Raw genomic sequence first — 25127 nt, forward strand, 5'->3', positions numbered from 1 at the left:
TCTGCGCGACATCATCCCCAGACGTCAGCCCAAGCCCAAGCCCGCAGCTAGCTCTCACAGGCCCGCCGCTCCTCTGCCGACTGGCAAGAGACCAGCGCCCACTGCTGAAGTGGGTGCACCGCCAGCGAGAGCACATCCTCCGGCCCGAGCTCCACGCCAGTCGGCCTGGAGCAAAGGCCCACCCTCGGGCCCCCGGCGGGACCCGACGCCCAGGAGGAAGAAGCCTCAGCCCTCCTAGCAGTGGTTTCGAGTGGAGAAGGGGTCCAGCAGCAGGGAGACGCTGCTTTTACCCCTCTGTTGCCGCACAAGAGGTGCCGCTTAAGTTCTGTTCAGGTTGTCAGCCCCAGAAGGCGCTGCACTTTCCTAACACAGTCTCCCAAGCACAAAACCCCTGCACACAAAATGCCTCAGGTAACTCCCTGTTCAGGTGTGTTAAATGTTCAGGTGACCACATCGAGTGTTCCCGCTGTTTTTCATTGTTGTGCCCCAGAAAAGGTGCCTCCAACAAAATGTATGAATGTACATGTTTCCATGTTACAATCAATAAAGAGTGTTGTTTATTCTCAAACAATCACAAATGCTCAGCCTGCAGGCAGAATGAGCCAGGTCAGGCAGGTGATGCAGTCCCCTGCAGACACACTGGGGGGCGACAACGCCCCGCCAACGGTGCTGCAGGTCAGCCGGCTGGCTGCTCACTTCCCTCAGTGGCGCGCTTGCGCCCCCTCTCCGTGGGTGCTGCGAACCGTTGCCATGGGTTACCGGTTGCAGTTCCGGGTCAAGCCGCCTCGTTTCCAAAGAGTTGTAAACACGACTGTCAACACCGAGGCGGCCATGATACTCAGAGAGGAAATAAAGGTGCTATTGCAGAAAAAGAGCATCTGAGTGGTCCCCGCTCGGAGACAGACAAAGGTTGGTACAGCCGTTATTTTGTTGTTCCGAAAAAAGGGGGAGGGCTTCGTCCCATCCTCAACCTGCGAGTCTTGAACACGTATCTACGTACGTACAGGTTCAAGATGCTAACACTCAGACAGCTCTTGAATGCAGTCGGCCCGGGAGATTGGTTTGCAACAATCGATCTAACAGATGCTTATTTTCATGTGGCTATACACCCGAAACACAGGCAGTTTCTGAGGTTTGCATTCGAGGGCGTAGCCTACGAATACCTAGTGCTGCCATTCGGGCTGTCGCTCGCTCCTCGCACCTTTACGAAATGTGCCGAGGCAGCGCTAGCGCCCCTCAGAGAGAGAGGCATCCGCATCTTAGCCTACCTAGACGACTGGGCTCTCGTAGCTTGCTCCAGAGAGCCGGCGGAGACACAGCTGTCGCTGGTTCTGTCACACATTCAGACACTGGGGTTCTCTGTGAACTTTCAAAAGAGCTCGCTCATCCCGAGTCAGCAGATTTCTTTCCTCGGTTTGGAAATATGCTCGCTTTCCAGCCGCGCACGTTTGTCGGAGCACAGAGTGGCCGCGTTTCATCGCTGCCTCGCTCAGTTTCAGCTGGGACGCAGACTGCGTTTCCAGATGATATTAAGCTTGTTGGGCATGATTGCATCTATGATCGCCGTAGTGCCACTTGGACTGTTAAAAATGAGAGCGTTTCAACGCTGGACTCTCTCTCACCGTTTGTGTGCATCGCGTCACCTCCGGAGGAGGCTGCCGGTAACCGCAGCTTGCATGCTAGCTCTCTGTCCTTGGAGGGAGCCCAGGCTGCTGCATCAGGGCTCTCGGATTGGGAGGGTGTTGTTTCGCAAGGTGGTGTCCACAGATGCTTCCCTAAGAGGGTGGGGAGCGCTGTGCGAGGGTGCATCAGTGAGAGGGATCTGGTCCGCAGTCCAGCGCCAGCTGCACATCAACCACTTAGAGCTGTTAGCAGTGTTCTTAGCTCTAAAGCATTTCCGTCCAGTCCTGGAGGGCCAGCATGTCTTAGTCAGGACGGACAATTCAACAGTGGTGTCTTACATAAACAGGCAGGGAGGAACACGCTCTCTTCCCCTGTTGAAGCTGTCTCGCTCGCTGCTGTTATGGTGCAGTGTTCATTTTCTGTCTCTAAGAGCCACCCATGTCCCGGGCCACCTGAACCTGGGGCCGGACCTTCTCTCCAGGGGGGGTCCTCTGGTGAGAGAATGGAGGTTACACCCTTTAATAGTGGCTCAGATTTGGGATCTATTTGGCAAGGCGCAAATAGATCTTTTTGCTTCCAGGGTAAATACTCACTGCCCCCTGTTCTTCTCCATAATCGACCACGATGCACCCTTGGGCTTGGATGCGTTAGCGCACCAATGGCCAGACGTGCTCCTGTATGTATTTCCCCCAGTGGAAATGATATCTCCAGTTCTAGAGCGAGTGCGTCGGCATTCCCTCTCTCTGATTCTAGTGGCCCCTTGGTGGCCCACAAGGTCGTGGTATGCAGAGATAATCAGCCTGCTAGCAGCGAGTCCTTGGCAGCTTCCTCTCGGCAGGGATCTCCTCTCTCAGGCGGGAGGAGAAGTGTTTCATCCGCGCCCAGATCTATGGCGCCTTCATGCTTACCTGCTGAGAGGTTAAACTTGATTGCTAAGGGTTTGCCACCTAGTGTGATAACGACAATTCAGAGCACTAGGGCCTCATCTACTAGAGGCTTGTACGCTTACAAATGGCGAGCCTTCGAGCAATGGTGCCAGGACCGCCACACTCTCCCATTTCAGTGCTCTATTGTGGATGTTTTGACATTCCTGCAGGAGCTGCTGGATAAGGGCCTTTCATTTTCGACAATTAAGGTTTATTTAGCAGCTATATCTGCTTGTCATATTGGCTTTGACGGGTGACACCAGGTGCACATCCCCTCGCCATACGTTTTCTGAAAGGGGTTCGCCGGCTGAGACCCGTGCTTAAGTCCAGTGTCCCTGCTTGGGACTTGTCTTTGGTGCTGGAGGCCCTTTGTAGCCCCCCGTTTGAACCCATCAAGTCTGTGGATATGAAATTTCTTTCATATAAGACTGCATTACTTCTCGCTTTGGCTTCGGCAAAGCGAGTGGGTGACCTTCATGCGCTGTCCGTGCATCCCGCCTGCACACGGTTTTCTCCTGATGGCCACAAGGTCGTATTGCGTCCAAATGCTGCCTATTTTCCCAAGATCATGCCTGCATCTTATAGCTCAATGGAGTTTGAGTTGCTGAGCTTTTGCTCCCCTCCTTTTGCATCTGAGGAGCAGAGGAGGATGCATTCTCTTTGTCCAGTGCGTGTGCTATGCACCTACATTGAACGCACTCAGAATGTGCGTTTATGTGACCAGCTGTTTGTCTGCTTTGCCAATCCAAATAGAGGTAGATCTCTATCCAAACAGAGGCTGTCCCACTGGATTATAGAAGCTATCTCACTGGCTTACGGCACCACAGGTCTTGCTTTGCCCCACGGGGTGAGAGCTCATTCCACCAGGGGGATGGCAACCTCATGGGCTCTTTTTAAAGGGGTGCCTGCAGCTGATATTTGTGCGGCAGCTAGTTGGGCATCACCGCACACTTTTGTGCAGTTTTATCGGTTGGACGTTACAGCCCCTTCGGTGGCTCATGCTGTCCTTTCTGCTGGGTCTACCACTCACTAAGGATGTGGTGGTCCGATTCCGGTTCGGTGGCTGCTCTGCGCGGCGTGTATATATGTCCCATACTTATGTGTTGTACCGAGTGAATCAACTGAAAGGGAACGAATAGTTATGTCTATAACTTCTGTTCCCTGAAGGAGAGGAACGAGGTACAACACAAGGTGGCCCCACTGAGCAGTTGGCTCGGTGAAGAGCGGCTATCGAACTGAGGGATGACTGTGGTGACAGCGGCTATATGTGCAGGCGGGGCCGTGTGCGTGTCATCGCACGTCATCTGCCTTAAAGGCGTGAATAAAGGTTTCTTCAGCCAGGACACGCGAGGGCGTGATATCCCATACTTATGTGTTGTACCTCGTTCCTCTCCTTCAGGGAACAGAAGTTATAGACATAACTATTCGTTTTTGATACGGGCGACACGGGCGGCATCGTGGTGGGGGGCGGCATCACGGGCATCGGCAAAAAACCCCCCAAAACAAAACAAAAAATTGCTCGTACTCATGCTGCCCCGACATCAGCCAGCGCATATTGGGAAAGTCGTAGGCACCGAACGGTTTTCTATCGCCTATTTGCTGGGAGTAAGGGCGCCCTCCGTTTGCGAGGTGCGCCTGCTGCTTGCGGCACAGGGAGGAGAGGGCGGGGCGGCGGTGGATTCTCTGGCTGGCTGGAGCAGCTTCTAATAACCAACTCGCAAAATAAAACAAAATAAAAACAAACCAACAAACACGAAATCACCAGACATAATGATACAGACTTATAATTTGCACCGATGTTTTTTCGAAATTCTATACACGAAAAGTGAGCGAGACCCCTCGGTGTGCCTGTGCGCTGCTGAAGTCAAAGTAAACATAATTGTCATCTCCGCTACATACAGTCCAGTATATAGAGAGACGAGACGACGAGGCTCCAGTTACAGCAGAGCAAGAAAACAAACAATAAATATAAGAAGACTCAGGGCGCCAAACAGGCTACGACCGCCACTGATAGGAAGCACAGAAATGAATCGGTCAAGAGTCTCTTATAATGTTAAAAGTGAATTTATATTCCGTAACAATGTCATGAAGTTTTAAATGCACAGAGAAAATTTTCAATGCCAATTTTATGTTATATGCATATATGTTAATACAGAAGTTATAAAGGAAAGTAATAATTATGTCTTTTGCTTGCTTTAAAAATCTGAAAAGATAAAAGGTTTGAAAATCTGCTGTTTTTTGTTGAACCTTAAAATGTTTGTCTGTAGAAATTCCTGTGTTATAATACTACAATAAACGTATTACACAGAGAAACACAGAGAAGTGTACATATCCACATCAAAGTTATTGAAATTATTTAAAAATGAATTGTTAAAATTAAAAAATGGTAAAAAAAACAAAAAACCTTTGTATGTGTGGATATATGGAACACAGTTACCAAAGAAACTAAAGACGCTAAGATGCTGCATTGTTACTTGAGCGTGTAAGGCCTGCTCTTATCAGTGAGGTACAACAAAATATATACAATAATATATTTCTAAATGGCATTCTTCTTTTGAAATAAGAAACTCTGAACTTTGACTGGAGTCATTTTGTTTTATAATGAACTAAGGTAAAAATCCTGTTTCGTATTTTGGCGAGCTTAAATCCATATACAAGAGGATTCATAATGGGAGGAATGATGAGAAATTCAATGGCAATGAAGTTTTGAAGACTTTGAGATAAATCTGTGGAGTCAAGTCGCAGGTACACATACTGAAAAACAATTACAGACAGAAATGTGATCAAAGAGATCAGATGTGGCACACAGGTCTGCATAAACTTTAACCTGTCATCTCTGGACCTCACACATGTTTTTATAAGATGCATGTAAGTCCACATTATGAAAAAGCCATGAGACACATAGAAGATAAATATTACATATGCGCTGATGTTGTTTGAAAAAGTGTCAGCTTCAGGACAAGCAAGTTTAACAATTAACCAGTTTAGACATAAGACTCTTTGAATGTTTATTCCACATAACCTGAGTTTTGATGTTAGCATGATATTGATGGAGAAAGTGCATAAAGGTGTCAGCCAGGAGAAACACACCAGCTGTGAGAGCCTCCTCTTAGTCATGAAAGAGTGGTAGTGCAGAGGTCGACATATAGCCAGATACCTGTCAAAGGCCATAACAGCTAAAATGGACAAATCACAGCAACCAAATGAGTACATGATAAAAGCTTGTAAAAGGCACCCTTCATATGAGATTGTCTGAGAAGACGACAGTAAATCTGAAAGGAATTTTGGGTAGAAACCTGTGGACCCATAAATTGCATTAATGCAAAAGCTGCTCAGTAAAATGTACATAGGTTCATGCAGGTTTGCATCCAAGACAATGAGCAGCACAAGAGAGATATTGATGAACAAAATCACACAGTAACACAGTAAAGTAAATGAGAAGAGGGGTACTCTGAAATTCATTGTCTCATTAAATCCTGACAGAATGAAACTTCTTACATTAGACTGATTATCCATGATCAGAGAGCACATCTACCTTCGCAGTTTAATAACGTGTGAGTGTACAGAGCTAAGAGTTGCTGCATCTACATCATGAACAATGTCTGAACTCCTTCTACACCTCCTGTTATTTACTACCCTTAGCTAAACAACAAAATACACACCTGGGAATTCAACCTCTGCTGAGCTACAGGGCAGTAGCGGTTTTAGATACGGGCGACACGGGCGGTTGCCCGGGGCGGCATCGTGATGGGGGGCGGCATCACGGGCATCGGCAAAAAAAACAAAAACAAAAAAAAAAATGCTCGTACTCATGCTGCCCCGACGGCAGCCAGCGCATATTGGGAATGTCATAGGGACCGATCGGTTTTCTATCGCCCATTTGCTGGGAGTAAGGGCGCCCTCCGTTGCGAGGTGCGCCTGCTGCTTGCGGCACAGGGAGGAGAGGGCGGGCATGGGGATTCTCTGGCTGGCTGGAGCAGCATCTAATAACCAACTCGCAAAATAAAACAAAATAAAAACAAAACAACAAACACGAAAACACCAGACATTATGATACAGACTTATAATTTGCACCGATGTTTTTTCGAAATTCTATACACGAAAACTGAGCGCGAGACCCCTCGAAGCGCCTGCGCTGCTGAAGTCAAAGTAAACTTTATTGTCATCTCCGCTACATACAGTCCAGTATATAGAGAGGCGAGACGACGAGGCTCCAGTTACAGCAGTGCAAATAAACGAACAATAAATATAGTAGAGTAAGAAAATAAATATACACTTTAGGACTCGGGGTAAAGGGATCAATAACAATTTAAAATTTATAATTTACAGTTTGATGATTTAAAGTCTCACACATAACCCGTCGAAAGGGGAGGGAGACCTGCTGCTTCCAAAGAGAGCACATTTCATTCATAATGTTGTAAATCCAAGCCCATTATGTATTCATGATTTGAATCCTGGGTTGTGTGAAATCCCAGAAATACACCCTAGACAAAGTTAATCTGTGAACTAAGGTGTAGGTCTATTAGGTTATGTTGTGGTGATTCTCTGGTTGAGGGATGGGTGTTCATACTGGAGTGCAAAATTAAAACCAATGGAAGATGGACAAGAAAAGTTCAAAGCCATCAGGTGCTCAGTTTAGAAAAAAGAGAAAAGAAGAAGAGAAGAAACAAACAAATGATACAGGTAAACAGATGTGTGATTGGATAATGGCAGGTCATCCTGAAACAATCAGAATCAGAAACAAACAATACATTATGTTACAGATTTTAATATTGATTAGTCAGTGTCAATTGTTGATTTGTCCTGTTCTCATTGTATGACGAATTATGATGGCTGTTTGGTAGCTGTTTGCATACTATGCATACTCTCTCTCTCTCTTCACATGTTTTGTGTGTGTGTGTGTGTGTGTGGGGGGGGCGCCAGAGGGAGTGTTCACCCAGGGCGCCAAACAGGCTAGGACCGCCACTGCTACAGGGAAAGACGTTATGTCTGTAAAGGTTCTCAGTCATCCAGGTCATCGTAGACTAAGGAGCTTGGAAAGAAAAGCGTCTGGACTTCTTGAGTTGCTTGAAGACGTTTCACCTCTCATCCGAGAAGCTTCTTCAGTTCTAAGGATCAGTGGTGGAGAGTCCCAGATTTAAACCTAGTGGGAGTTTCCCCCCCAAAGGGGGACAAAGGACCCCCTGATGATCCTCTACCTAATCACATGAGCCAAGGTGTGAAAGCGGGTGTGGGTCCTAATCAGCCAGGGTTTCGGGTGAGCTCATTGTGAAACCTGGCCCCACCCTTTCATGTGATTTCCTGAGGTCAGATGGCCCAGGATGTGAGTGGGCGTTAAGGCGTCTGGGAAGGGATCTCAAAACTGGATTATAGATGGCAGACAGTTGGTGTCGTAAACCACCGCCTCTGTTCAAAGATGGTCGCTCACAGTGGACGTAAATGGCTTCTTTCACTCCTCTTTCAAACCATCTGTCCTCTCTGTCCAAAATGTGAACGTTGGCATCCTCGAAAGAGTGACCTTTGACCTTTAGATGCAGATGAACTGCTGAGTCTTGTCCCGTGGAGGTGGCTCTTCTATGTTGTGCCATGCGCTTGTGAAGTGGCTGTTTGGTTTCTCCGATGTAGAGGTCTGGGCATTCCTCGCTGCACTGTACAGCATACACCACATTGTTCAGTTTGTGTTTAGGAGTTTTGTCTTTTGGGTGAACCAGTTTCTGTCTGAGTGTGTGGCTGGGTCTGAAGTACACTGGGATGTCGTGTTTGGAGAAAACTCTCCTGAGTTTCTCTCATACACCGGCTACATAGGGGATGACAATGTTGTTGCGTCTGTCCTTCTTATCCTCCCTCGCTGGTGTCTGATCTTGTTTTCTGTGCATCTTTGCTGACTTTATAAATGCCCAATTAGGATAACCACATGTTTTAAGTGCTTCCTTTACATGTGTGTGTTCCTTCTTTTTCCCTTCAGGCTTAGAGGGAACATGTTCTGCCCGGTGGTGTAGGGTCCTGATTACTCCAAGTTTATGTTCCAGAGGGTGATGGGAGTCAAAGAGGAGGTACTGGTCCGTGTGTGTGGGCTTCTGGTAAACTTCAATGTTGAGGTTGCCATTCTCTTCAGTGTGCACGGCGCAGTCCAGGAAAGGCAAACAGTTATCCTTTGTGTCTTCCCTGGTGAACTTGATGTTTTTATCCACGGCGTTAATGTGCGCAGTGAAGGATTCCATTTCTTGTCTTTTGATTTTGACCCAGGTGTCATCTACATATCTGTACCAGTGGCTGGGTACTCTCCCTTTAAAAGAGCCAAGAGCCTTTCTTTCCACTTCCTCCATGTAAAGGTCGGCTACAATAGGTGACATGGGGGAGCCCATGGCGCAGCCATGTTTTTGTCTGTAGAAACCCTTGTTGTATTTGAAATATGTAGTGGTGAGGCAGAGGTCTAACAGTGTGCAAATCTGATCGGGTGTGAAGTTGGTCCTGTCTTCCAAGGAGCTGTCTTCTTGTAGTCGTTTTCTGACAGTCTCCACTGCCTCCGTGGTGGGTATGCAAGTGAAGAGAGAGACTACATCAAAGGACACCATGGTTTCATCTGGGTCCAGGGTAAGTTTCTGGACCTTGTCTGTGAAGTCGGTGGAGTTCTTGATGTGATGTGGGGTGTTCCCCACAAGAGGTGCTAGGACGGTAGCAAGGTGTTTCGCGATGTTGTAAGTGGCTGAGTTTATGCTACTGACAATGGGTCTGAGTGGGAGACCTTCCTTGTGGATCTTAGGAAGTCCGTAAATGCAGGGTATGGCATCCCCTGGGTAAAGGCGGTGATATGTGAGGCGGTCAATGATTTTGTCCCTTTCAAGGTCTTGAAGGCAAGCTATAACTTTCTTTTTGTAGCTGCTTGTGGGGTCTCGCTTTAAGGCTTCATAGGTATTGTTGTCACTGAGGAGAGTAGTGATCTAGGGAAGAGCCACCTCCACGGGACAAGACTCAGCAGTTCATCTGCATCTAAAGGACAAAGGTCACTCTTTTGAGGATGCCAACGTTCACATTTTGGACAGAGAGGACAGATGGTTTGAAAGAGGAGTGAAAGAAGCCATTTACGTCCACTGTGAGCGACCATCTTTGAACAGAGGCGGTGGTTTACGACACCAACTGTCTGCCATCTATAATCCAGTTTTGAGATCCCTTCCCAGACGCCTTAACACCCACTCACATCCTGGGCCATCTGACCTCAGGAAATCACATGAAAGGGTGGGGCCAGGTTTCACAATGAGCTCACCCGAAACCCTGGCTGATTAGGACCCACACCCGCTTTCACACCTTGGCTCATGTGATTAGGTAGAGGATCATCAGGGGGTCCTTTGTCCCCCTTTGGGGGGGAAACTCCCACTAGGTTTAAATCTGGGACTCTCCACCACTGATCCTTAGAACTGAAGAAGCTTCTTGGATGAGAGGTGAAACGTCTTCAAGCAACTCAAGAAGTCCAGACGCTTTTCTTTCCAAGCTCCTTAGTCTACAGGGAAAGACAAAAAGTGAGCTTTTGAGTTTTATAATATATTCTGCTTAAGCTTGTTGTTTTTTTTTTTCATTTTCACTTCAATTAATTATAGGAGCAAAATCCAGATAATCACAGGTTGGGACAATAATCACATAGATGTTCAATTTTCAGGGCGTAATGGGTGTATCGGTCAACCAGATAATAAACAGCAACTTTTTATTTTGCAGATTTTATTTGCAGGCTGGATTTGATAATTTAGTAAATACTATACATTGTATACAACAGACATTATTTATGTGTAGGGTGCAGAATTCTGTGCTTCACCCCTGCACCATCTATATTACAAAGTATTGTGTCAACTCATAGAACAAACACATTTGCTGTGTATTTACTATTGGTAGGCCTATATTTTTCTTCAACAGCACCCTCTGTTGAAGAAAATCCACCCACTGTGTGGATTCCTATCTCATAAAGCATTGTTCTATCTTCATCTCTATCTCTATCTATTTTGTGAACTGTGAAACTGATATTTTGTTAAATATAGATATCAGGTGTTCTATATTTTTCATTAGATTTTAGATATAAGTGTACAATGAGCAAGACTACAGAATTACTCAAAAGGTTGACATGCAGCATACAGCAGTGGTAGATATAGGTTGCCTTCTTTTGAAATTTTAGCTTTTCAAATCAGTCTCTATTCAGCCTTGTTAGATATGATGACTTAATGTTTGTGCAGAGGAGGAAGCACAGAAATGAAACATCAAATTGTGGCTTTGTGTCTCTTATAAAAGGGAATTTATATTTGGTAACAATGTCGTGAATTTGTTAATGCACAGAGGAAGTTTTGGATTACAAACTATATGTTGTATGCCCATATGTTAATACATAAGTTATACAGGAAAGAGAAAATTATGTAAAAATCTGAACATATCTGCTCTTATTTGTTAAAGTTGAAAAAGATTTGTCTATAAGAATTCCTGTGTTATAATCCTGAATGCATTACACACAGAAACACAGACAGTTTTTGTAGTGTTGTACATTAATTTTTAATAACTGCAGCAAGTTTTATGTAGATATGTACACTTCCTCTATCTAACCAGGTCATACATTCTTATCTTTAGCCAAAAAAGTCTTTGTTTGATTTAGTTTTGAGAGCAATGTACTGAGCAAGTATAAGATTACTTATTCATCATAAGTTAAATAGGACCATTAACCTTGTTTTGACAATATGTTTTTAGTTGTTATATAGTTTAAAATCCTAAAATTAGTTACTTTACATAATTTATATCACCAGACTTTTGTTGTACAAACTTTAAAACGCGAGCAAAAAAGTGAAGCACTACTACAAGAAGGTGCACTGTGGGTTCTCTACCACAGTCTAAACAGATGCAGTAGTGAAGTTAACTGAAGAAGCTAAATTGTCCATAGTTGTTATCCCTGTGACAGACTGCTGACCAGAAGAAGCATTTTGCTTAGTTGCTCTTGGTTTCAGATCTTTTCTCTCAAAGTGAGAAAACACTGACAGGCTAGTTTAAGTTTAGTTAACTTAATAAAGCACTTGGTGTTTTAACACTCCTTTAAAGATATTTCTCATTTCCCTACAGCCTAAGTATTTTTTTTCGTATTTCAAGAAATCTTAAAAAGTGTAATTATGTTCCTGCACTGGCAGATTATTTCACTTGATTATAGTCTGGATCTTAAATTTTTGCTTCCTTATAGTTAGATTTTGCAAACTCCAAATCAAAACAAGCAGACTGGAAAGCAAGCAAAACTAAATATAAAAAAAGTAAAACCTAAAGAAATAAATATGAATGACAAATTTGTAATAACTGTATTCCAGATGTTCCACAAACAAAAGAAAGAACAAGAAAAAGAAAATCTAAGATGTTTTATAATAAACTAAAGTAAAAATCCTGTTTCGTATTTTGGTGAGTTTAAATCCATATACAAGAGGATTCATAACGGGAGGAATGATGAGAAATTCAATGGCAATGAAGTTTTGGAGACTTTGAGATAAATCTGTGGAGTCAAGTTGCATGTACACAAACTGAAAAACAATTACAGACAGAAATGTGATCAAAGAGGTCAGGTGGGGCACACAGGTCTGCATAAACTTTAACCTGTCATCTCTGGACCTCACACATGTTTTAATAAGATGCATGTAAGTCCACATTATGAAAAAGCCATGAGACACATAGAAGATAAATATTACATATGCGCTGATGTTGTTTGAAAAGGTTTCAGCTTCAGGACAAGCAAGTTTAACAATTAACCAGTTTAGACATAAGACTCTTTGAATGTTTATACCACATAACCTGAGTCTTGATGTTATCAGGATATTAATGGAGTAAGTGCAAAAAGGTGTCAGCCAGGAGAAACACACCAGCTGTGAGAGCCTCCTCTTAGTCATGAAAGAGTGGTAGTGCAGAGGTCGACATATAGCCAGATACCTGTCAAAGGCCATGACAGCTAAAATGGACAAATCACTACAGGCAAATGAGTACATGATAAACGCTTGTAAAAGGCACCCTTCATATGAGATTGTCTGAGAAGACGACAGTAAATCTGAAAGGAATTTTGGGTAGAAACCTGTGGACCCATAAAGTGCATTAATGCAAAAGCTACTCAGTAAAATGTACATAGGTTCATGCAGGTTTTCATCCAAGAAAATGAGCAGCATAAGAGAGATATTGATAAATAAAATTAGACAATAATACAGTAAAGTAAATGAGAAGAGAGGTACTCTGAAATTCATTGTCTCATTAAATCCTGACAGAATGAAACTTCTTGCATTAGACTGATTATCCATGATCAGAGAACACATCTACCTTCGTAGTGTAACAACAAATACCAGCTTAGTGTGAGCGTACAGAGCATAGAGCTGTTGCATCTACATCCTGAACAATGTCTGGTCTTCCCCTCCACCTCCTGTTAATTATTGCCTTTGATTCAACAACAAAATAAACACTTGGGAATTTAGCCTGGAAAAAAACAGTTAGGGCAGTCTATTCCTGGGATCTGCTGGAGCCACTCAGCTAGCTTGGGAGTCACTGCAACTAGCGCTCCAATTGGGTAAGTGGCTCCAGCACATCCCAGGAACAACACTCCAAATCTCTGTGCAAAAGAGTGCAGACCTAGGAACAGCAAAGATAATTTGCAGGACTCTCAAGCTCAAAGGCCTCTGGCAGAGGATCCAAGCTTGAATGATAAAAACCGCCCACAGGGCAAAAGGGGAATTATTGTTGAATTAATATATATCATTATTATGTTATTAGAACTTCACCAGTTTAAGCTACAGTACTTCATCGGTAGTATCACACCACATGGGCCTTTGCTCTAAATGTGCATCAGTGAGCCTTGACCACTTGTGACCCAGTCACTGGTCCACTGCTTTTCATTTTTGGCTCACTCTCTGTATGTTGGCACTGCTTTTAGCATGGAATGATCATGTGTAGATCCCACATTTCCCTTTCTTGTAGAGCGTCTTTGTAGCAGATAGTGAGCAAGAAGATATGACAGAGAAGGACAGAAGTGAAGAGTGCTAGAAAATGAAGACTGGCCTGAGAGAGGTGGGAAAAATGAGCAGTAGTAGTGAGCGGATCAATTCAAAAATTGATTGTAATGATACAAAGTTGGCATCAGTATCGGATCGATACTAGCCTGGTGAGATCGATTCTTTACTTTAAGTTCTGCTCTTGTTTGCAATGGACTCGCAGCTCCTGTGTTAGCGCAGAGCAGGCACACTTTGCTCCCCCTCCCCCCCTGGTGTTCAGATGTTGTGCCGTCACGTGACGTGACGTAGATGCTTTGGGGGACTTAGACACTTTTTTAAAAAGTTGTTTACATATTATTTATATTTTCACCAGTTGTTGTTTTTGTTGTTGAGAATTTTAATTGTAATTTTTGTATTATAATTTCCAAAATAATAATAATATTCATTTTCTATAAGCATTTTTTTATTTAATTATAAACTTTGTCCTAATTATGTCCTGGGTTTTAACTATTTAATAATAAAAATGGAAACATCACAAAAAACACCTGAGATCATGAAAATTAATTGAGATTCAGCAATTCAATGACGCATCCACCTTATTTATTGAAAATTATCGGTATCAGTATCGGTATCAGTATCGGTATCAGCGATACTGGCCCGTATTTACTTGGTATCAGATCGATACCAAAATATGCAATATTGCACACCACTAATAAGCAGAGGACAGAACATGTTAGAAAAGGCTTATGTAACTGATTACAGCTTTTTTATGCTATGGGATTCCTAAATATTAAAATAAATAAATGAATGAATAAATAAATAAATAAATCGCTCTTAAGTTTGATACTCAAAGTGAAACTCATCTAACCCAAAAATAAATGTACAATATAATATGTTGAAAAATAACAGATGAAAACTGTGCAGATTTATGGACATATCATATATTTTTATTGAATTTTGTATATAAACTGTCCATTTTTAGCTCCTCTAATGACCACTACAAATTATTGTATACAGTTGTTTGTTTAAAAAAAAAAAAGTAATATAAAAAGATGCCTGAGAGAGAGTGGGGCGTTACAGAGGCTCCTTATGTACGAGTCTAGACTTCTGTGCTAGGCAGTCTGTGGTGTCAAGGCAAAAAAAAAAAACATAGTTTCTGTGTATTTATCACTTGCTGGTCTATATTTTTCTTTAACAGCACCCTCTTTGGAGAGAAGAAAGTTTTAAAGATGTGTTCAAATGCTTAAACTCCAAATTTATAAAGCAGTCAGTTTTTATTCTCTCTAGCTCTAAATTATTTTTTGAAATGTAAAACTGATATTGTACTTTCTACTTCTTTCCTCTATACAGCCGCTCTGCTCCCTCCTGATATCAGGAATTCTCGCTCCCTTCCCGTGTTCAAGTCAAAACTCAAAAGCCATCTGTTTAAACTCGCTTCCTCTCTTTAAAAATTGACTCCAATTGTTGTCTAGTGTTGTTTTTTTTATCCTCTTTACTGCTTGTCTAATTTTATTTAGTTTTTAAATCCTTTTTACTATTTATCTTTTATATTTTGTATTTTGACCTTCAGTTCAGCTTTACTGACTGAAACCTAGAGGAAACCTTAACTTCAGAAAGTATTTGGGAAGTGTACATATATCCATGTCACTGAAACTAGATGTGAAAATACATTTTAGCTTCCCTTAAATATGAAAATATACATAAAATGTCTACAAATTTTCAACAGTTTGGTCAAATTTGTGAGAAATCGTGTTGTTTACTGAGATTGTGTTGTCAACATTTGTAATCATGCATCTATTTTTTCACATTTTCCACTTCACAGACACCAAAACACATTATTATAACAAAAAAATTAACAAAGGAACAAACAATCAAACTAAACCTAAGCCTTTATAAAAACGAAACTGGATCAAGTGAACTGGAAGTTAATAGAAATTTAATAAGTCTCTGTTCCATATGTTCACTGATACATGTAGAAATAAACAAACTGTAAGATGCCCCACTGTTACTTTATCTTGTGATATTTATCAGGTCTAAGACAGTAATACACATTTTCCAGAGTTCCTCTGATTTATTTCTGAATAACAATGTGAACCTTAACGAGTTTGTTTTTAAAACAAACTAAACCCAAAATCCTGTTTCGTATTTTGGTGAGTTTGAATCCATAAATGAGAGGGTTCATAACTGGAGGGATGATAAGAAATTCAATGGAAAAAAGATTTTGGAGGGTTTGAGACAAATCTCTGGAGCCAAATTCCACGTACGCAGGATCAAAAGCCATTACAATGAGAAATATGATCAAAGAGGTCAGGTGGGGCACACAGGTCTGCATAAACTTTAACCTGTCATCTCTGGACCTCACACATGTTTTAATAAGATGCATGTAAGTCCAAATTATAAAAAGCCAATGAGACAGATAAACGACAAGTATTACATATGAACTGATGTTGTTTGGAAAGGTTTTGTCTGCAGGACAAGCAAGTTTAACAATTAACCAATTTAGACATAAGACTCTCTGAATGTTTAAACCACATAACTTTAGTCTTGTTGTTATCAGGATATTAATGGAGAAAATACAGAAAGGAGTTAGCCAAGAGAAACACACCAGCTGTGAGAGCCTCCTCTTAGTCATGAAAGAGTGGTAGTGCAGAGGTCGACATATAGCCAGATACCTGTCAAAGGCCATGACAGCTAAAATGGTCAAATCACTACAGGCAAATGAGTACATGATAAAAGCTTGTAAAAGACATCCTTCATATGAGATTCTGTGAGAAGACGACAGTAAATCTGAAAGGAATTTTGGGTAGAAACCTGTGGACCCATAAAGTGCATTAATGCAAAATATACAGAGTAAAATGTACATAGGTTCATGCAGGTTTGCATCAAGGACAATGAGCAGTATAAGAGAGATATTGAAAAACAAAATCACACAATAATACAGTAAAGTAAGTGAGAAGAGGGGCACTCTGAAATTAACTGTCTCATTAAATCCTGACAGAATGAAACTTCTTATATTAGAAACATTATCCATGATCTACCTTCTTAATCCAACAACATGTGAGTGTACAGAGCACAGAGCTGCTGCATCTGCATCCTGAACAATGTCTGCTCTCGCTCTACATCCTCTGTTAATTATTGCTTTTGACTCAACAACAAAACTCACTTTTGGGAATTCAACCTCTACTGGTCTAAGAAAAAAAATGTAGAATTGACCATGGAACCCTTCTCTGAAAAAAACAAAACAAAACAAAACAAAACAAAACAAAAAACGTTTTCATCGATTTAACACTGTCTCTGCTGTAATAGGCTGCTGCTAGTACTACATTATTTAATCATATTATTTAAAACAAGGTTGTGAGCAGGATTTCTTTCTGAATCTCCTCTGAAAATTTCCTCCTTTCTTTTTGTATAGAGAAATCAACCAATGTACTCTCAAACTGGGAACATCTGGGAGAATCCTTTGTCACACAATACTAATGACAAGTGGCTGCTGGACCTATAAGTAGGCCACAGGAACCTCCCAGACCAAGAGCCAGACAACTTTCACCAAGTCTCCAGAGTGAACAGCTGGACAGCACCCAGATGTTTTTAGATGCTAAATTATTCCCACTTTGCGCTCTCTGAGCAGTTATGACACAAGATTGAGCCTGGTTCTGCCAAAGGTCTCCTCTTGTTTAAATAGAGTTTCTCCTTCCACTCACATTCATGTTATGCTAAACTTATTTTTTTACCACACATCTGAAAATGTGTGTTTTTAGTTGTTAAATGCATATGTCAAAAAAGGAAGTACCATCTTTTCAGGGAAGGTTTTTAATTTTTCAAAATGATTAAAATAATTGAATTCTATATTAAAAAATATTTATAATTAATAGGTCCTTAATGATCTGGTTTGACCTCTGATTTATCTTTGTACCAAAAAGGTTGGAAACTGTCAGGATCCTGGGTCTCTCGACCCAGCGTTTTGAGTTCTTTGTGTCTTTGTGTCTTAGTATTGTTATCTGATGTTTCGGGTTCTCTTTCTTATCTTAGTTTTATTCCATAGTGTGCTTGTTTAGGTTTCTTGTATTCTGTATAGTTCCCTGAGTATTTTATAGGTTTCCCTCGTATAGTCGCCCTCTATGTGTCTGTGCTTATATTGTGGTGTTAGTTCTGGTGCCTTCGTGTATTCCTTCATGTATTCTCTCTCTCTCTCTTCCCAGTCTGCATCTCTGTGTATTTCCTGTTTTATTGTGAAGGTGCTTGTCTTATGTCAGTGTATTAAGTCTTACTTCCCCTGGGATTCGTGATGTCTGATTTCTCCCAGCTGTGCTCCCCTTCTGTGTCTCATTCCCCTCGTTATTCCCCAGTGTATTTAAGCCCTGTGGTTCCCTGTGTCTCCTCGTGTTTTGGTTAATCTTTTCCCAGTTTAGTTTTGTGTTGCATTGTATGCCTTTTTTTTTTTTTTTGCCTTGCCAGCAAATAAAGCTGTGGTTTTGAGTTCATCCCTCGTGTTTGAGAGTCTGGATTTTGGGTCCAACTCCTGCCTGCACACAGCCGAATCTTGACAGAAATAGTATATTACAGCAGAATTATATTAGAAGTTTGATTTAGCTTTTTAATTGTTTTTAAGGTACAGTATTCCAAGGATTATCGCCCTAGTACCTTTCTGATATTTTTAATTTGTACATTTCAAGATCACTGAGGTCTGCAGACCAATTGCTCCTAGCTTTCCCGAGGTCCAGATTAAAGCACAGAGGAGATCGGGCCTTTGCTGTGGCTGCTCCTAAACTGTGGAACAAACTGCCCTTTCACATCAGGATCTCCCCAACATTAGACATTTTCAAAACTAGTTTGAAAACCCACTTTTATTTTCTGTCTTTAAAAACAGAATTTTAAATCAGAAGATTACTTTTTTTTGTAGTATTTCTTACTCAGGTTATCTCTTTCTATTTTTCCTCTCTTAAATTATGTCATCTTGTCATGTGTTTTTTTTTGTCAATTGATTATTTTAGATTATTTTACATTTTAGACTTTGGTCAACAGCTATTGTTTTAAATGTGCTATAGAAATACATTTTAGTTTGACTTCAAAGGGTCTGCAATTAGAAAGAAGATATGATAGAGCAAGGGTTGGTTAGAAGGATGAGGAGAGGAAGGAGTAGCAGACAGAAGAGTTAGAAAGTGTTAAAATACTATTATTGCATTGGGTTTGGGTTTTTTTTAGGTTTTTTTTTTTAGTAATTTTATACTATGGGATTCAAATACTTAAATTTGAAAAAAAAAAAACGATTTTATGCTTGATATGCTAAGCAAAACTCATATCTATTAACTAGTAAATACTACAGTATGTTAAGAAATGAGGGTATGTGATCAGATTTAAAACAGTGCAGAATTATGGACCGATTAATTTGTCAATGTACAGAGAAAAATGTACATATAAATTTAAAAACAAAAAAATCTGCCAAAAATGTATGTGTGTGTGTGTGTGTGTGTGTGTGTGTGTGTGTGTGTGTGTGTGTGTGTGTGTGTGTGTGTGTGTGTGTGTGTATGTATATATATATATATATATATATATATATATATATATATATATATATATATATATATATATATATATATATATATATATATATATATATATGCATACATAATGGCCAGGAATGACATTTAGGAAAATATTATATATACATTACAATAAGAGATGAATATAGATGGAATGAAACTTGAATTCATTCTGTATATTCAAGTTTCATTCTATATATTCAGACCTTTATTGTAATATATATATATACTACTTTCCTTTTTCATACACAAAAAACAAGTCAAGTCAAGTTGGCTTTATTGTCACTTCAACCATATACAGTTAAAACGAAACAACGTTCCTCCAGAACCAAGGTGCTACATGCAACATAAATTTACAACATAAATTAACAGAAAACACTAAACTAGCTAACTAAGAGACCTAGTTAGCTGGCTAGCAGAGACAAGACAGACTGACCTAACATAAATTACAACATAAATTAACAAAAACTAACTAAACAAAAAGTGTTAGTAAAATTAGTCTAAACCAAACCAATGTTTGCCTTAAACAGCTGGTTGTCCAAATGTTTCTGAATCAAGTGGCTTCAGAAAAAGTATTTATATTGCTACATCTATTGTTAATATTTTTTAATAATTTTAAATAAAGAACTCCAACCTTAATGGAAGTCATTTTCTTTTCAAATAAATTAAGCTCAAAATTCTGTTTCGTATTTTGGTGAGTTTAAATCCATAAATGAGAGGATTCATAACTGGAGGGATGATGAGAAATTCAATAGTGATGAAGTTTTGGAGGCTTTGAGGTAAATCTCTGGAGCCAAAGCGCAAGTACATCGAATCAAAAATCATTACCACTAGTAATGTGATCAAAGAGATCAGATGGGGCACACAGGTCTGCATAAACTTTACCCTATCCTCTCTGGACCTCACACATGTTTTAATAAGATGCATGTAAGTCCACATAATAAAAAGCCAATGAGACAGATAAACAACAAGTATTACATATGAACTAATGTTGTTTGAAAAGGTATCAGCTTCAGGACAAGCAAGTTTAACAATTAACCAATTTAGACATAAGACTCTCTGAATGTTTAAACCACATAACCTCAGTCTTGTTGTTAATATGACATTGATGGAGAAAATGCAGAAAGGTGTCAGCCAGGAGAAACACACCAGCTGTGAGAGCCTCCTCTTAGTCATGAAAGAGTGGTAGTGCAGAGGTCGACATATAGCCAGATACCTGTCAAAGGCCATAACAGCTAAAATGGACAAATCACTACAGACAAATGAGTACATGATAAAAGCTTGTAAAAGGCACCCTTCATATGAGATTCTCTGGGAAGACGACAGTAAATCTGAAAGGAATTTTGGGTAGAAACCTGTGGACCCATAAAGTGCATTAATGCAAAAGCTACTCAGAAAAATGTACATAGGTTCATGCAGGTTTGCATCAAAGACAATGAGCAGCACAACAGAAATATTGAAGAACAAAATCATAGAGTAATAAAGTAATGTGCACAAGAAGAGGGGAACTCTGAAATTCATTGTCTCATTAAATCCTGACAGAATGAAACTTCTTTCATTGGACTGATTAGCCATGATTAGAGAGCACATCTACCTTTTTAGAATAACAGCATGTGAGCATATAGAGCACAGAGCTGCTGCATCTGTACCTGACTGGTGTCTGCTGTCCCTTTACACCTCCCATTAATGATAGCAATAAAAAAAACCATTTGGGAATTTAACCCTTGCTCGTTTATGGATATAAAAAACAACAAACAAAAACAAAAAAGTAGCTTCTCAGTTTCCAGAAATGGATAATCAAAAATGTGCATAGAAAAGAAATTATACATGTAATAAAATCAAGAGAATGGTTAAAGTTATTAGTGTATGTTGTTCTTACTCAAAGCACAAAAAGTTTTGTTGGAAAGCTGATTTCAGCATGCAAGAAAAATGGTAAGAAAGCAGGATGACGGTCCACTTTTCAAATAAAGATGTTGATAACTATTTGATATAAGAAGCTAAAATTTCACATCAATTTTTATATGGATTCAAATTTTGTACTATGAAATGAATGCAAATGAGCCATAGCTGAGCAGAAGGCCTGTATAAGTGTTGGCTCAGAGGGGATCACCTGATTATTGGGGGTATCTTTCTAAAATTATGGGGTGTTTATCTTGCAACATCCACTGCAACATAACTTTAGTTATGAACTGGTGCCATAAAAATAAAACTGAATGGAATTGTATTGAAATGAAGCTAAAAAATAAACACTAACCACAAAATTGTTTCTTTACTTGACCACACATCTATAAATGTGTTGTTTTTTTGTGGTCGGCATATATGAAGAAGAGCACTGCATAGTTTCGTATGTGTGTGCGTAAAGTAAAGGGCGACGCTTTAAAAATAAAATCTTTGAATTTTAATCATTGATGATCTGATTTGGCCTCTATTTCTTTGTATTAAACCAATAGAAAACAGTATGAGCAAACAGGTTAAGTGACAAATATCAGTCCTGTGTTTTCCAATCTTGCAGAGGGTCTGTCTTTGTAGCAGATAGTGAGTAAGAAAATGTGATAGATCAGGAAGAGACTGATGAAAATGAAGGCTGAAAGGCAAGGATAACTAGAAGACAAGATGTTAGAAAAGTGTTACAAAACAAAGATTCAATTTTTAAAAAAAGTTTTTATATTATGGACATCATCAATATATAAAAATGAAAAAAATGACACACTCCTAAGCTTAATACTCCAAGCAAAACTCATCTAACCAAAGAGTAATTGTGGACTACAGTATGTTACAAAATGGGGAAATTTCAAATTGTATAGACTTATGGACATTTATTAAATAAAAACCAATATGTGTCAGAAATATGAATCACAAAAGGAACAATTCTGAATTTTGGGCCCTGTACATATTGTCAGGACGCAGTGGTTTCAGTATGTGAGTGAAGTCTTGTGTGGGTTAAAGGTAATCTGTTTATGAATAGGCTTTAATTAGATAAAGTCTTTTAGCCAATATGCTAGAGGTTGCTAGAGGTAGATCACTAACTACCATGTTCCATAACATTACATTACTCCATCTAGTGTGGTAACAGCAGGATAAAAGCTAAAAATTGCTAACGGTAGCATGTGGGCTACCACTAGCATGCTAATGAACATTAACCTAATAGTATGTGAACTGTAGCCTTTAAGTCAAAGTTAGCTAAAATGCTAATATTAACAAAATTGCTGACATTAGCTATTCTGTCCTCTGCGTGCGTGGGTCTACACGAAGTGACAGATAGCTAAACATATTGGCACCTCAACCACTGGCGCTGGTCAACCTTGAGACCTACGCAGCTGCGCTGCCACAGGTCATCAACAGCCTCGGTTGTCGCGGTCAAGGGAGGTTTGTCGGGCTGAGAGGCTGGGGCTGAGGGGAGTAGAAATGATCCAAAGCCACCGGCGCCCAAAGTCTGTTGAGCGGCAGCTGCCTGACGCCTGGTTTGTCTGTCTCTGTTCCCCCCCGTTCCCTGCTTTTGACCGCACTGGAGGGCCAGAGTCTCTTTGCGGTGTCAGCGCAGGCCCCCCAGCGGGTCAGCAGATCAAGGCCGATGATGCACTGGTCTTGAATGTCAGCAAGCCAGAAGTCGTGCACCAGCTCCAGATCCTTCACTCGGCTCCACAATGGATTCTTCCCCCGCATGTCAGTTCTCTGCCCCGTCACCGTCATCAGCTGGTTGTCGGTGGGTGACCAACCCATCACAAGTGGCCCGGACGTTCCAGGGAGCACACCAGGTCGTATTAGGGAAATGGTAGACCCCGTGGGGCTAAGTCAAGGAGTACCTGCAGTGCACCTCCTTCCAATGCTACCGCTAGGTGTGTAGCAGCCTCTTCGTCACTCCAGCCACTATGCCTTGTGGCTAGCCGGACTTGTGAGAGGTAGGACTCTAGCGGGGTTAGCCCGTTGTATTTCGGTACCTTAGCTGGTGTTGTAGGCATCACTGCTCGCTGTTGGGGGCTCGGCGCATCGGTCGACAGAGGTGGCCCATGAAGCACTGTCCTAGCGTCTGTCGCGACGGGCTGCTGCCTCGGTGCGCTCGCGCCATCGGGACCCGTCGGGGGACTTACATGGCTGCTTGCTTCCTCTCTCTTCAGCTTACCAAGCAGTGAATGCTGTCCTCGACAGCTTGCTCCAGCCTCTGGATGTCTCTCTCCATTACGGCGAGGGTGAGCTATCCCACTTCTGACACCAATGTGGTGAGCTCAGACAAGGAGGAGACAGAGGTATCGTTTGGTCTTGCTTCCCGCAGAGTTAGCCAGGGAGCACAGCCGTTTATTTGCATTCAACAGGAGAACACTGCCGCTAGCCCAACTGCTCGGTGCAGCACTAACTGGCAACATAATGCTGCTGCCTCAAACAACAGAACACAGCTGTCAACAAAACCCAAACAGCCCTGACCCGCTACAATATGCAGTAGGCACTGAAAGCGTTGAATAATGACTTAGACGTGAAAATAAAGTTGAGGGCTGTTTACTTGTTTGTCTTCACCAATATATATTGCTACAGTGCTTTTCCAGAACTTGTGAGACTACAGAAAAATACAAATAAATACAAATATGCATCAAAACAAGAAAATATGTATCACTTACTATCCATAAAGATGAAACACAATTCAAACTTACAAAAAAGCTTCTCCATGGCATAACACAGATGAATGCTGAAGGATTAAACAGAGAGACTTCTGGTACACCTCATTGTGCATTTCCCAATACCCCCACTCATGTGACCCTAAATATCCAATAGGAGGGAAAGCAACCCAAGCCACAGAAAAATTCACCTGATCGCAGTCTCCAAGCCAACCACTAGGAGGTGCTAAAATGCTCAACTTGCACATAACATTACATTAGCATGTGGGCTATCACCAGCAAGTTGTATAAAGATAAAATACTCCATTCTGAAGCATATCTGACACTCAAAGCCTCCAAACAGCCTGTAGAACTGTGAATCTTAGGTAACTTTCAATGTCACCTGAAAGGGTGACACTGACAGCTGTACTGATTGATTGCAAGAGTCATACTTCTGTTGCCAAGGTCACCTAGGGCTATTATTAGACTGGCACATGTAAGATTCACAGTTGTACAGGCTGTTTGGAGCCTTTGTGCGGCACAAACGAAAACCTTTGCAGCACAAACGTAGCGCAAATGTTTGACATCACTTTTGTTGGATTTGAAGAAGGTGGGGGCACTAACGAATAGTTATGTCTATAACTTCTGTTCCCTGAAGGAGAGGAACGAGGTACAACACGTAAGTATGGATATCACGTCCTCGCGTGTCCTGGCTGAAGAAACCTTTATTTACGCCTTTAAGGCAGATGACGTGTGATGACACGCGCACGGCCCCGCCTGCACATATAGTCGCTGTCATCACAGTCATCCCTCAGTTCGATAGCCGCTCTTCACCGAGCCAAACTGCTCAGTGGGGCCACCTTGTGTTGTACCTCGTTCCTCTCCTTCAGGGAACAGAAGTTATAGACATAACTATTCGTTCCCTTTCAGTCGATTCACTCGGTACAACACATAAGTATGGGACATATATACACGCCCCGCAGAGCAGCCACCGAACCGGAATCGGGCCACCACTACCTTAGCGAGTGGTAGACCCAGCAGAAAGGACAGTATGAGCCACCGAAGGGGCTGTAACGTCCAACCGATAAAACTGCACAAAAGTGTGCGGTGATGCCCAACTAGCTGCCGCACAAATATCAGCTACAGGCACCCCTTTAAAAAGAGCCCATGAGGTTGCCATCCCCCTGGTGGAATGAGCTCTCACCCCGTGGGGCAAAGCAAGACCTGTGGTGCTGTATGCCAGTGAGATAGCTTCTATAATCCAGTGGGACAGCCTCTGTTTGGATAGAGATCTACCTCTATTTGGATTGGCGAAGCAGACAAACAGCTGGTCACATAAACGCACATTTTGAGTGCGTTCAATGTAGGTGCGTAGCACACGCACTGGACAAAGAGAATGCATCCTCCTCTGCTCCTCAGATGCAAAAGGAGGGGAGCAAAAGCTCAGCAACTCAAACTCCATTGAGCTATAAGATG

At 41.5% G+C, this 25127-nt stretch overlaps 4 protein-coding genes across 4 annotated transcripts; all 4 read right to left on the bottom strand.

Moving 5' to 3' along the window:
• Positions 1-2542: 2542 nt before the first annotated feature.
• LOC116315519 (olfactory receptor 6N1-like) lies at positions 2543-6065 on the bottom strand. Its single transcript, XM_039600336.1, has 2 exons — positions 5158-6065; positions 2543-2594 (listed from the first exon to the last, which is right to left on the bottom strand). Exons 1-2 carry the CDS (start codon positions 6063-6065, stop codon positions 2543-2545), a joined length of 960 nt encoding a protein of 319 aa, XP_039456270.1.
• Positions 6066-11911: 5846 nt separating this feature from the next.
• On the bottom strand, positions 11912-12841 carry LOC116315518 (olfactory receptor 142-like). Its single transcript, XM_031733840.2, has one exon. The coding sequence runs from the start codon at positions 12839-12841 to the stop codon at positions 11912-11914; it is 930 nt and encodes a 309-aa protein (XP_031589700.2).
• Positions 12842-15596: 2755 nt separating this feature from the next.
• On the bottom strand, positions 15597-16556 carry LOC116315517 (olfactory receptor 142-like). The gene has a single exon (XM_031733839.2). It carries the CDS (start codon positions 16554-16556, stop codon positions 15597-15599), a length of 960 nt encoding a protein of 319 aa, XP_031589699.2.
• Positions 16557-19710: 3154 nt separating this feature from the next.
• On the bottom strand, positions 19711-20640 carry LOC116315516 (olfactory receptor 142-like). Its single transcript, XM_031733838.2, has one exon. It carries the CDS (start codon positions 20638-20640, stop codon positions 19711-19713), a length of 930 nt encoding a protein of 309 aa, XP_031589698.2.
• Between the last annotated feature and the right edge of the window lie 4487 nt (positions 20641-25127).

This window comes from Oreochromis aureus, linkage group 16 (genome assembly GCF_013358895.1).
Source record: "Oreochromis aureus strain Israel breed Guangdong linkage group 16, ZZ_aureus, whole genome shotgun sequence".
NCBI classification, from domain to species: Eukaryota; Metazoa; Chordata; class Actinopteri; order Cichliformes; family Cichlidae; genus Oreochromis; species Oreochromis aureus.

Bases quoted from the DNA above. Each gene is read 5' to 3' on its own strand.
- LOC116315516 (XM_031733838.2), bottom strand. From the start codon at position 20,640: ATGGCTAATCAGTCCAATGAAAGAAGTTTCATTCTGTCAGGATTTAAT.
- LOC116315517 (XM_031733839.2), bottom strand. From the start codon at position 16,556: ATGGATAATGTTTCTAATATAAGAAGTTTCATTCTGTCAGGATTTAAT.
- LOC116315519 (XM_039600336.1), bottom strand. From the start codon at position 6,065: ATGGATAATCAGTCTAATGTAAGAAGTTTCATTCTGTCAGGATTTAAT. The intron at 2,595-5,157 runs AGTTCATTATAA...AGGCCCTAGTGC, and splicing joins CGAAACAGGATTTTTACCTT to TCTGAATTGTCGTTATCACA.
- LOC116315518 (XM_031733840.2), bottom strand. From the start codon at position 12,841: ATGGATAATCAGTCTAATGCAAGAAGTTTCATTCTGTCAGGATTTAAT.